Source organism: Aquarana catesbeiana, linkage group LG06 (genome assembly GCF_042186555.1).
Source record: "Aquarana catesbeiana isolate 2022-GZ linkage group LG06, ASM4218655v1, whole genome shotgun sequence".
NCBI classification, from domain to species: domain Eukaryota; kingdom Metazoa; phylum Chordata; class Amphibia; order Anura; family Ranidae; genus Aquarana; species Aquarana catesbeiana.
Genome location: NC_133329.1, coordinates 337930813 through 337944159, shown reverse-complemented (window position 1 = coordinate 337944159; position 13347 = coordinate 337930813). Strand labels below are relative to the sequence as shown.

At 49.3% G+C, this 13347-nt stretch overlaps 1 protein-coding gene across 1 annotated transcript in view; it reads right to left on the bottom strand.

Moving 5' to 3' along the window:
• Positions 1-13347, bottom strand: part of LOC141146987 (neurabin-1-like) — a 204839-nt gene that overhangs the window by 60364 nt on the left and 131128 nt on the right. Inside the window, 2 exon segments of the mRNA XM_073633886.1 lie at positions 6416-6494; positions 13257-13346. Coding sequence (XP_073489987.1) covers positions 6416-6494; positions 13257-13346 — 169 coding nt within the window.

Below are 13347 nucleotides of genomic sequence, written 5' to 3'. Positions count from 1 at the left end.
AGTGATAATTTGGGAAGAAAAAAAAAAAAAAAATGAACCTACTAATTAGGTTTTGACTTTTGGAGGAACACCATGTACATCTGGTGGAGGTAAAGAGAGGAGAAGGTTATAGGGGGAATCTATTCCCAGGACACCTGTGAAGCAGAGCACAAGTGCTAACCAATGAGCTATCCTGATCATTAAAGAATAGGCTTTTTTGTTTTGGACAGAGTGGAGAGGGATTAGAAAACCTGTCTGGCTTTTATTGCTGTCTATGCCCCTATTAGGTAGATTCACCCTCTATTTGTTCTCTTTACGGTTATCAACTAAAACGAACGTGAAAGAAAATCCCAAGTTTTGGGCTGTCCCCAGAACAGTAAGAGGGGAAATACATTATGGATGCTGTTTGGCCTTCCCATGTCATCAGTGTGCTGCGGACCTGGAGACGATCCCGTTTGCTTTTTATGGCATGCTTACTTGTATCATACGTTTCAGTATTATGCTTTTTTTTAAATAATTCAATAAAAACTGCATAGTGGTAATGCACTAGGTCGGTGCACCCTCTTTTTGTTGTTTTGCAGTACATTCAGTGGCGGAATTATCAAGGTCGCATTTGCAACAGGGCCCTTGAGTTCTGCCACTGTGGGGGGGCCGCCGCCCAGGAGATAGTCATTCATGTGGAGTCCCAGTCCGCTCCGCCCATCCTCTGCTCCCTCACTCACGGGGACAGTCCCCGCCCATCCTCTCCGCCCGCACAGTTCCCGCCCATCGTCTCTATCCCCGCCCGCTCCGCCCATCTTCTCCGGCTCCGCCTTCACTTACAATCTCCGCCCATCTTCTCTGTCACACCTGCACTCACGGGCACAGTCCCCGCCCGCTCCGCCCATCTTCTCTGGTTCCGCCTTCACTCACAGGCCCCGCCCATCCTCTCTGCTCGCCCAAGACGGAGCAAGGAGAGGAAAAACCAAGTGATCGGCAAGTGAGTGGCACCCATCCCTCAATATCAACACTGCCACTGATCCCCCTCCACACCACCACTACTACTGCCACCGATAACCCCCCCCTGCACACCACCACTACTGCCACTGATACCCCCCTCCACACCACCACTATTGCCACTGATACCCCCCCACACCACCACTACTGCCACTGATACCCCCCTCCACACCACCACTACTACCCCCCTCCACACCACCACTACTACCCCCCTCCACACCACCATTACTGCCACTGATACCCCCCACACCACCACTACTGCCACTGATACCCCCCACACCACCACTACTGCCACTGATACCCCCCCTCCACACCACCACTACTGCCACTGATACCCCCCCTCCACACCACCACTACTACCCCCCTCCACACCACCACTATTGCCACTGATACCCCCCACACCACCACTACTGCCACTGATACCCCCCCTCCACACCACCACTACTGCCACTGATACCCCCCCTCCACACCACCACTACTGCCACTGATACCCCCCCTCCACACCACCACTACTGCCACTGATACCCCCCCTCCACACCACCACTACTGCCACTGATACCCCCCCTCCACACCACCACTACTGCCACTGATACCCCCCCTCCACACCACCACTACTGCCACTGATACCCCCCCTCCACACCACCACTACTGCCACTGATACCCCCCTCCACACCACCACTACTGCCACTGATACCCCCCCTCCACACCACCACTACTGCCACTGATACCCCCCTCCACACCACCACTACTGCCACTGATACCCCCCTCCACACCACCACTACTGCCACTGATACCCCCCTCCACACCACCACTACTGCCACTGATACCCCCCCTCCACACCACCACTACTGCCACTGATACCCCCCACACCACCACTACTGCCACTGATACCCCCCACACCACCACTATTGCCACTGATACCCCCCACACCACCACTACTGCCACTGATACCCCCCCTCCACACCACCACTACTGCCACTGATACCCCCCCTCCACACCACCACTACTACCCCCCTCCACACCACCACTATTGCCACTGATACCCCCCACACCACCACTACTGCCACTGATACCCCCCCTCCACACCACCACTACTGCCACTGATACCCCCCCTCCACACCACCACTACTGCCACTGATACCCCCCCTCCACACCACCACTACTGCCACTGATACCCCCCTCCACACCACCACTACTGCCACTGATACCCCCCCCTCCACACCACCACTACTGCCACTGATACCCCCCTCCACACCACCACTACTGCCACTGATACCCCCCTCCACACCACCACTACTGCCACTGATACCCCCCCTCCACACCACCACTACTGCCACTGATACCCCCCACACCACCACTACTGCCACTGATACCCCCCACACCACCACTACTGCCACTGATACCCCCCCACACCACCACTATTGCCACTGATACCACCACTACTGCCACTGATACACCACCACCACTGCCACTGATACACCCCCCCTCCACACCACCACTACTGCCACTGATAACCGATACCCCCCACACAACTGCTACCCCCCCTCCACACCACTACCACTACTGCGATACCCCACACCACCACTGCCACTGATTCCACACCACCACTACTGCCACTGATACCCCCCCTCCACACCACCACTACTGCCACTGATACCCCCCCTCCACACCACCACTATTGCCACTGATACCCCCCCACACCACCACTACTGCCACTGATACACCACCACTACTGCCACTGATACACCACCACTACTGCCACTGATACACCCCCCCTCCACACCACCACTACTGCCACTGATACCCCCCCTCCACACCACCACTACTGCCACTGATACCCCCCCTCCACACCACCACTACTGCCACTGATACCCCCCCTCCACACCACCACTACTGCCACTGATACCCCCCCTCCACACCACCACTACTGCCACTGATACCCCCCCTCCACACCACCACTACTGCCACTGATACCCCCCCTCCACACCACCACTACTGCCACTGATACCCCCCCTCCACACCACCACTACTGCCACTGATACCCCCCCTCCACACCACCACTACTACCCCCCTCCACACCACCACTATTGCCACTGATACCCCCCACACCACCACTACTGCCACTGATACCCCCCTCCACACCACCACTACTGCCACTGATACCCCCCTCCACACCACCACTACTGCCACTGATACCCCCCTCCACACCACCACTATTGCCACTGATACCCCCCACACCACCACTACTGCCACTGATACCCCCCTCCACCACTACTGCCACTGATACCCCCCTCCACCACTACTGCCACTGATACCCCCCTCCACACCACCACTACTGCCACTGATACCCCCCCTCCACACCACCACTACTGCCACTGATACCCCCCCTCCACACCACCACTACTGCCACTGATACCCCCCACACCACCACTACTGCCACTGATACCCCCCACACCACCACTACTGCCACTGATACCCCCCACACCACCACTACTGCCACTGATACCCCCCACACCACCACTACTGCCACTGATACCCCCCACACCACCACTACTGCCACTGATACACCACCACTACTGCCACTGATACACCCCCCCTCCACACCACCACTACTGCCACTGATAACCGATACCCCCCACACCACTGCTACCCCCCCTCCACACCACTACCACTACTGCGATACCCCACACCACCACTGCCACTGATTCCACACCACCACTGATACCCCCCCTCCACACCACCACTACTGCCACTGATACCCCCCCTCCACACCACCACTATTGCCACTGATACCCCCCCACACCACCACTACTGCCACTGATACACCACCACTACTGCCACTGATACACCACCACTACTGCCACTGATACACCCCCCCTCCACACCACCACTACTGCCACTGATACCCCCCCTCCACACCACCACTACTGCCACTGATACCCCCCCTCCACACCACCACTACTGCCACTGATACACCACCACTACTGCCACTGATACACCCCCCCTCCACACCACCACTACTGCCACTGATAACCGATACCCCCCACACCACTGCTACCCCCCCTCCACACCACTACCGCCACTGATTCCACACCACCACTACTGCCACTGATACCCCCCCTCCACACCACCACTATTGCCACTGATACCCCCCCACACCACCACTACTGCCACTGATACACCACCACTACTGCCACTGATACACCACCACTACTGCCACTGATACACCCCCCCTCCACACCACCACTACTGCCACTGATAACCGATACCCCCCACACCACTGCTACCCCCCCTCCACACCACTACCACTACTGCGATACCCCACACCACCACTGCCACTGATTCCACACCACCACTGATACACCCCCCCTCCACACCACCACTACTGCCACTGATACCCCCCCTCCACACCACCACTACTGCCACTGATACCCCCCCTCCACACCACCACTACTGCCACTGATACCCCCCCTCCACACCACCACTACTGCCACTGATACCCCCCCTCCACACCACCACTACTGCCACTGATACCCCCCCTCCACACCACCACTACTGCCACTGATACCCCCCCTCCACACCACCACTACTGCCACTGATACCCCCCCTCCACACCACCACTACTGCCACTGATACCCCCCCTCCACACCACCACTACTGCCACTGATACCCCCCCTCCACACCACCACTACTGCCACTGATACCCCCCCTCCACACCACCACTACTGCCACTGATACCCCCCCTCCACACCACCACTACTGCCACTGATACCCCCCCTCCACACCACCACTACTGCCACTGATACCCCCCCTCCACACCACCACTACTGCCACTGATACCCCCCCTCCACACCACCACTACTGCCACTGATACCCCCCCTCCACACCACCACTACTGCCACTGATACCCCCCCTCCACACCACCACTACTGCCACTGATACCCCCCCTCCACACCACCACTACTGCCACTGATACCCCCCCTCCACACCACCACTACTGCCACTGATACCCCCCCTCCACACCACCACTACTGCCACTGATACCCCCCCTCCACACCACCACTACTGCCACTGATACCCCCCCTCCACACCACCACTACTGCCACTGATACCCCCTCCACACCACCACTACTGCCACTGATACCCCCTCCACACCACCACTACTACCACTGATACCCCCCCACACCACCACTATTGCCACTGATACCCCCCCCACACCACCACTACTGCCACTGATACACCACCACTACTGCCACTGATACACCCCCCCTCCACACCACCACTACTGCCACTGATAACCGATACCCCCCACACCACTGCTACCCCCCCCTCCACACCACTACCACTACTGCGATACCCCACACCACCACTGCCACTGATTCCACACCACCACTACTGCCACTGATACCCCCCCTCCACACCACCACTACTGCCACTGATACCCCCCCTCCACACCACCACTATTGCCACTGATACCCCCCACACCACCACTACTGCCACTGATACACCACCACTACTGCCACTGATACACCCCCCTCCACACCACCACTACTGCCACTGATAACCGATACCCCCCACACCACTGCTACCCCCCCTCCACACCACTACTGCTACTGATACCCCCCTCCACACCACCACCACTGATCCCCCCACACCACCACTACTGCCATTGATACCCCCCCACACCACCACTACTGCCACTCATCTCATCCCCCTCCAACCATCACCCTTGCCACTGATCCCCACCCCCCCACCACCGATCTCACCCCCCCACCACAACCCTTGCCACTGATCCCATCCCCCCTCACCGCTGCCACTTATCTCATCCCACCACCACCGCTACTACTGATCCCATCCCCACCCAACCACCACCGCTGCCACTGATCCCATCCCCCCACCACTGCCACTCATCCCATCCCCCACCACTGATGTAACTGATCCTATCCCTCCCCAACCACCACTGCTGCCACTCATCCCAGGGGCGTAACTACAAGGGTAACAATTGCAATAGCGCACATGTTGCCCCTGAACACCTGGATGGGGGGGCATTTAGAGGTAAAAATCCCCTCAATTTTTCTCCTGCAGCCACTAAAAGTCTGCTTCTCCTCCTCTCCCTCTGATAGGCATTAAGTGGTTGCAGGAGGAAAATGGAGGAGATTTGTTCCCCCTCCTATCAAGGTCCTGCTGTTCCTGCGATCAGTGGGAAAGGCCCTGGCTGGAGGTCAGGGGGGCCCTCCATGGTTTCTTGCACCAGGGCCCTCTGGTTACGCCACTGAGTACATTCATATGGATGCTCAGTCCTGAGGGGGCAGCAAGGCATATTGGTGCTCAACCAATGTCGGCTTAAAGGAAAGCATAGTAAGCCTTAAAGCATACCACCCAAAACACAGGTGAACATTTTTTTGATTCACAAGAATAAGGGGCTGAGGAACGCTCTTACCCAAAATCAGGAAACCTCCTCCTGTGCTTTCCAGTGGCTTCATTTGCGTCAGTGGTTTTGTCTTCACTTCTCTTCTCCTCTATGTGATCAAACAAGGCTTACATCAACAAAACTGACAGCAAATTGAAATTATTTCTGCACGAGAACAGATGGGTCACCCAAACACTACTCAGGTCTACATCTTCTGTACAACCGATCATTTGCAACCCAGACAAATTCGCTATACAAAGTGAGAGAAAGTTTCTCCCCACCGAGCTACAAAAGGAAGCAATCCTTCTCGGACCTTCCTACAACCACATGGTCAGTAATAGAGGTGGTCAACTTCAGCTTGTTCGTAAAAACTTTGCTGTGAAATTAATAAGACAGTAGTAGATAACATCTTGTGTAGAAGATGCTGAAAGACATGGCAGTTTTGGATCTACCCAACCTGTGCCCTGGTGGAGATCTGTTGCTTATTCAGGTTAAGTCTATAACAAGGTGGGAACACATTAATGTAGAACATACTAGCTCCAACAAGAATAAAGGAAATCCTAGAAATGTTGGTCCCAGAAGTCAATTTATGATGCTCTGGTTACATAAACTCCTAGACGGGGCCAGCCCTTTATCAACCAGTCCATGTTCCAGCTGCTTTGGTTTCAAGTTCATCATAGAACTTGGCAGGCACAATACACACTAAGTGGACATTGCACTAAACTAGGCCCGACTTCTTAACAGCCCCCTAATGCTCATGTATTTGAAACCCTTGGGATTCCAGGAAGGCTGCTAAACATTTGTCGCCACTGCCCCTCTAGGTGAGCATTTACATATTAGTTATCATGAGGAGCTAGAAGTAAAGCTGGCCCTCTCCCATCTATTCCCCCTCTCCCCTTCTCTTTGACAGTCAGTTAATGCCTATGCACCCCACTACCATGTAAAGGTTATGGCTGGCCTTACACTTTAACTCCCCCTTTCGACCATAGGAGGTATTATGCTTTGATACTTTCCCCTATACAATCCCTAAATACTGCTGCTATCGGAGATGTGCAGCCTGCTCTATTTAAAGCTGGCCATACAACCCCTGGCAAAAATGATGGAATCACCAGTCCCTGAGGATGTTCCTTCAGTTGTTTATTGTTGTAGAAAAAAAAAGCAGATCACAGACATGGCCAAAAACTAAAGGCATTTCAAATGGCAACTTTCTGGCTTTAAGAAACACTAAAAGAAATCAAGAAAAATAATTGTGGTGGCCAGTAACAGTTAGATTTATAGAACAAGCTCAGGGAATTATGGAATCATGAAAGACAAAAAAACACTCCAACACATCAATAGTAATTTGTTGCACCACCTCTGGCTTTTATAACTGCTTGCAGTCTCTGAGGCATTGACTTAATGAGTGATAAACAGTACTCTTCATCAATCTGGCTCCAGCCTTCTCTGATTGCTGTTGCCAAATCGTCTTTGCAGGTTGGAGCCTTGTCATGGACCATTTTCTTTAACTTCCACCACAGATTTTCAATTGGATTGAGATCTGGACTGTTTGCAGGCCATGACATTGACCTTATGTGTCTTTCTTCAAGGAATTTTTTCACAGTTTTTGCTCTATGGCAAGATGCATTATCTTGATAAATGATTTCATCATCCCCAAACATCCTTTCAGTAGCTGGGATAAGAAAAGTGTCCAAAATTTCAAAGTAAACCTGTGCATTTATTGAAGATTTAATGACAGCCATCTCCCCAGTGCCTTTACCTGACATGCAGCCCCATATCATAATAATTGACTGTGGAAATTTACATGTTTTCTTCAGACAGTCATCTGCATAAATCTCATTGGAACGGCACCAAACAAAAGTTCCAGCATCATCACCTTGCCCAATGCAGATTCGAGATTCATTGCTGAATATGACTTTCATTCAATCATCCACAGTCCACGATTGCCTTTCCTTAGCCCATTGTAACCTTGTTTTTTGTGTTTAGGTGTTAGAGATGGCTTTCTTTTAGCTTTTCTGTATGTAAATCCCATTTCCTTTAGGCGGTTTCTTACAGTTCGGTCACAGATGTTGACTCCAGTTTCCTCCCATTTGTCCTCATTTGTTTTGTTGTACATTTTCTGTTTTCAAGGCATATTGCTTTAAGTTTTCTGTCTTGACCCTTTGATGTCTTCCTTGGTCTACTAGTATGCTTGCCTTTAACCACCTTCCCATGTTTGTATTTGGTCCATGTTTTAGACACAGCCGACTGTGAACAACCAACATCTTGTGCAACACTGCGTGATGATTTACCCTCTTTAAAGGAGTTTGATAATCCTCTCCTTTTTTTCAATTGACATCTGGTGTTGGAGCCATGCTTCATGTCAGTCCACTTGTTGCAACAGCTCTCCAAGGTGTGATCACTCCTTTTTACCTACATACTAACAAGCAGATTTAATCTGATGCAGGTGTTAGTGTTTGTAATGAAAATTATGAATTTATTTCCATAATTTTTTCCTCAGAATTGAGCGATTCCACAATTTATTCCCTGTGCTTGTTCTATAAATCTAACTGTTACTGGCCACAATTATTTTTCTTGATTTCTTTTAGTGTTTCTTAAAGCTAGAAAGTTGCCATTTGAAATGCCTTTAGTTTTTGCCCATGTCTGTGATCTGCTTTTTTTCTACAACAATAAACAACTGAAGGAACATACTCAGGGACTGGTGATTCCATAATTTTTGCCAGGGGTTGTACACTGCAGGATTTTTCTGGTTAAGCACTTAAGGACCAGCCTTGTTTTGGATTTTAGGTGTTTACATGTTTAAAACAGGTTTTTTTGCTAGAAAATTACTTAGAACCCCCAAACATTATATATAGTTTTTTTTCTAACACCCTAGAGAATAAAATGGCGGTCATTGAAATACTTTTTTTTCGTACCATATTTGCGCAGCGGTCTTATAAGCGCACTTTTTTTGGAAAGAATAAAAAAAATAAGACAACAGTAAAGTTAGCCCAATTTTTTTTTATATTGTGAAATATGTTACGCCAAGTATATTCATACCCAACATGTCACGCTTCAAAATTGGGCCCGCTCGTGGAATGGCATCAAAATTTTACCCTTAAAAATCTCCATAGGCGACATTTAAAAAAGTCTACAGGTTGCATGTTTTGCGCTACAGAGGAGGTCTAGGGCTAGAATTATTGCTCTCGCTCTACCGGTCGCAGCGATACATCACATGTGTGATTTGACCACTGTTTTCATATGCGGGTTCTACTAACGTATGCGTTCGCTTCTGCGTGCGAGCTCGTTGGGACAGGGCGCTTTAAAAAAAAAAAAAAAATTTGGATCACTTTTATTCCTATTACAAGGAATGTAAACATCCCTTGTAATAGAAAAAAAGCATAACAGTTCCTTTTAAATATGAGATCTGGGGTCAAAAAGTCCTCAGATCTCATACTTGGACAAAAAAAAAAAAAAAAATAAGTCGTTTGAAAAAATGACAAAAAAAATATGCCTTTAAGAAAAGTGGGCAGAGCTGACGTAATTACGTCGCTTCAGCCATCCAATGGTATTGAGACAGGTGGCGGCCATCTTAGCCTCACTCTTCTCCATACCCAGAAATGTCCTGATCGCCTCCGCCACTACCGACGGCTCCGGTAAGCGGCGGAGGGCGCGGGAGAGGGGGTGGCACCTCTCCCGCCGCAGATAACGGTGATCTTGCAGCGCACCCGCTGCAGAGACCACCATTGTCGTACACAGAACCGGCTCCTGTAAAGATGGATAACTCGGTTGTGGCAGCAGCTGCTGCCGTTACCGAGATATCCATCTTCAAAGTGCCGACGTATATGTACAGGAGCCGGTCGGTAAGTGGTTAAAAGAAGAAGTCCAGCCAAAGCTTGTTTGTTTGGCTGTACTCCTTATGGATCACAGGAGTGCAATTCGTTTTGCACTCCTGTGACCCATTTTCAGCAGTCAGCCCAGTGCTCCAATGAGCGAGGAGGGAGGGGAGCAGAGAGCTGCTGATTGACAGTCAGCAGCTCTCTGCTCGGAGAGCTGTCAGAACTGAGCGATCGGAGGGGTTCGATCGCTCGGCTCTCAGTGCAGAGGCGTCGAGGGACCGATGCTGCATCCACCCAGGTAAGTATAAATAATAAAAAACCCAAACCCATACTTCTCTTTTAAGCCCTGTGGGTTGAATTAGAGAAATCACTTGAATTCCCCCTACATAATAAACAGTATGGATGGACGAATATCTTCTACCTTCAACTGGAACCAGACATAATTCACTACATGTGCGGCAAGCTTAGTGGAAGTGGAATTCCTGCCCAACACCAAATATCATATAAATGTCCCCTCTCCACTTCTGCTACCTATCCTACCTACCCCATGTTAAAAAAAATAAAATATGTACAATGGGGAAATTTTTTGAACCCCTGCAGATTTTGCAAGTTTGCCCACTTACAAAGAAATTAAGGGTCTATAATTTATCATAGGGGTATTTTAAATGAGACAGAATATCAGCCAAAAATCCATAAAAACCTGATACAAATGTTATAAATGGAGTTGCAGTTCAGTAACTAAAATAAGTAATTTTAACCCCAAGCAAAACATGACTTAGTACTTGGTGGAGAAACCCTTGTTGGCAAGCACAGAGGTAAGACGTCTCTTGTAGTTGGTGACCAGGTTTGCACCTCAGGAGGGGATTTTGGTCCACTCTTAACAGATCTTCTCTAAATACTTAAGGTTTCATGGCTGTCGCTTGGCAGCTCGAAGTTTCAGCTCCTTCCATAAATTTTCTATAGGATCCATGACCTTAAAGTGTTTCTTCTTGAGCCACTCCTTTGTTGCCCTTTGCAGTATGTTTTGGGTCACTGTCATGCTGGAAGACCCATCCACGACCCATCTTCAGTGCTCTGACTGAGGGAAGAAGGTTCTCATCCAAGATTTTACATAACATGGCCCCGTCAATTGGCCTCTCAATGCGGCAAAGTTGGCCTGTACCTTTAGCAGAGAAACAGCCCCGAAGCATAAGGTTTCCACTTCCGTGTTTGACTGTAGGGATGGTGTTGTTAGGGTCATAGGTAGCATTTTTCTTCCTCCAAACACGGCAAGTCAAGTTAATGCTAAAGAGCTAAATTCTGGTCTCATCTGACCACAGCACATTCTCCCAATCCTTCTATGAATCATTTAGATGTTCAATGGCAAACTTCAGATGGGCCTGTACATGTGCCTTCTTGAGGGGGACCTTGCGGGCACTGCAGGATTTCAATCCATGGCAGCGTATTGTGTTACCAATGGTTTGTTTGCTGACTGAGGTCTCAATTGCCTTGAGATCATTCACAAGCTCCTCTTGTCTAGTTCTGGGCTGATCCCTCACTTTTCTTATGATCATCCTTGCCCCATGAGGCGAAATCTTGCATGGAGCTCCAGACCGAGGGCGATTCCAGCCTTAAGCATGAGTAGTTGGAACACTTTCTTAAATTTGACAGGACTAATCTTTGTACCATATGAGCACATACTGTAGCCAGTCTGTGGGAGCCAGAGTTATTGTTGGTTAGTAGGGGATCAAATACTTTTTACGCACTGAACTGCAATTCAATTTGTAACATTTGTATCATGTGTTTTTTCTGGTTCATATTCTGTCTCTATCCTTTTAAATACACCTATGATAATTATTGACCCTTCATTTCTTTGCAAGTATGCAAATTTACAAAATCTGCAGAGGGGATCAAATAATTATTTTCACCACCGTATACCTACCTTTTTCAGTTTGTTCTGGTCAGCATAATCACACAACTCTAGCTCCCCTACGTCAGGGAGCAGCAGCTTCAGGGGAGAAGCACCAACAGCTGGGCTATAGGAGCCTATGGGTGACATCATGGCTCTGGAAATTCCCAGATGATGACAAGCACTTCCTGACACGTAAGCTGGAGCTGCGGATCGCATGACCAGTGGATTAAAAAAAAGGCAACTAGACCTTTTTGCACAGGATAGGCAGGTTAGGGGGAGGGGAAATTATTGCAGGAATTCCACTTTACGTTCGCCTAGACTTGGTGATAGTTATGGCAGGAACGTTGAACCAAGGATGATCTTGCTGCTGAAATCCAAGGTTTGAGAATCTACAGGTTGCAACCCTTGGAAATCCACTCAGGATTAAAATGCCAGTATGTTTTTTTTTTGTAACCAAAGCATATAAAAAGTGCTCACTGCATTCTTAAACTGGGGTTAATTAATTATCTCCAATACGAAAAATACTGTCAGTTGTAAGAAAAAGATAGAGACATTGACATTCTGATTAAAGGGAGCCGGTAAATGTAAACCTGTTAGTGGAGTTATTGAGATGTTGTTAATGGCCCATTTGTTGTATATATTACACATGCATTCAGCTACTTGAAACAAATAGAACATGCACTCACTTCATTTTATGCAGAAAAGACAAACTTAGGTTTTAAGTCTCCTTTTAATGCGCTGCCCTTTAATAGTGAACCTGCCAAACATTACAAATATGTTTGAATATAATCTGCTGTAAAATCTGTATTTCATCTCTTGTACAAGGGCACAGCAGAAAGGTACATGAGACTTGCCTCACCCTGTCGAGTCTCGACTGCCATACGACCCGCAGTTCAGTCAGATATGCTTTGACTGTGCAGTTTGCAGGGTGAATAAACAAAAGCACTGAAGTATTTGGTCTGCATATGGAAACAATGAAACTCTGTAGTAGAGAGTTGCCTCCTGATGCAAGCTGCATACTCTTACACTTCAGTAGATATTCTCTGACCTTGAACCATACTTATGGAGGGAAAAAAAAAAAAAAAAACTGAGCACTTATTTCTTTTTTTAGATCTTATTGCCACTTTTTTTTTTTCTGTACACAGACTTAAATACCTAAGCTTACCTTTGGCGACTTTGCCTTTGCCTTTAGATTCTCTCACTTTGGTATTCCTAGTGTATCCACCTGAGGAACTCTGAGCTAGCCCTTCCTCAGT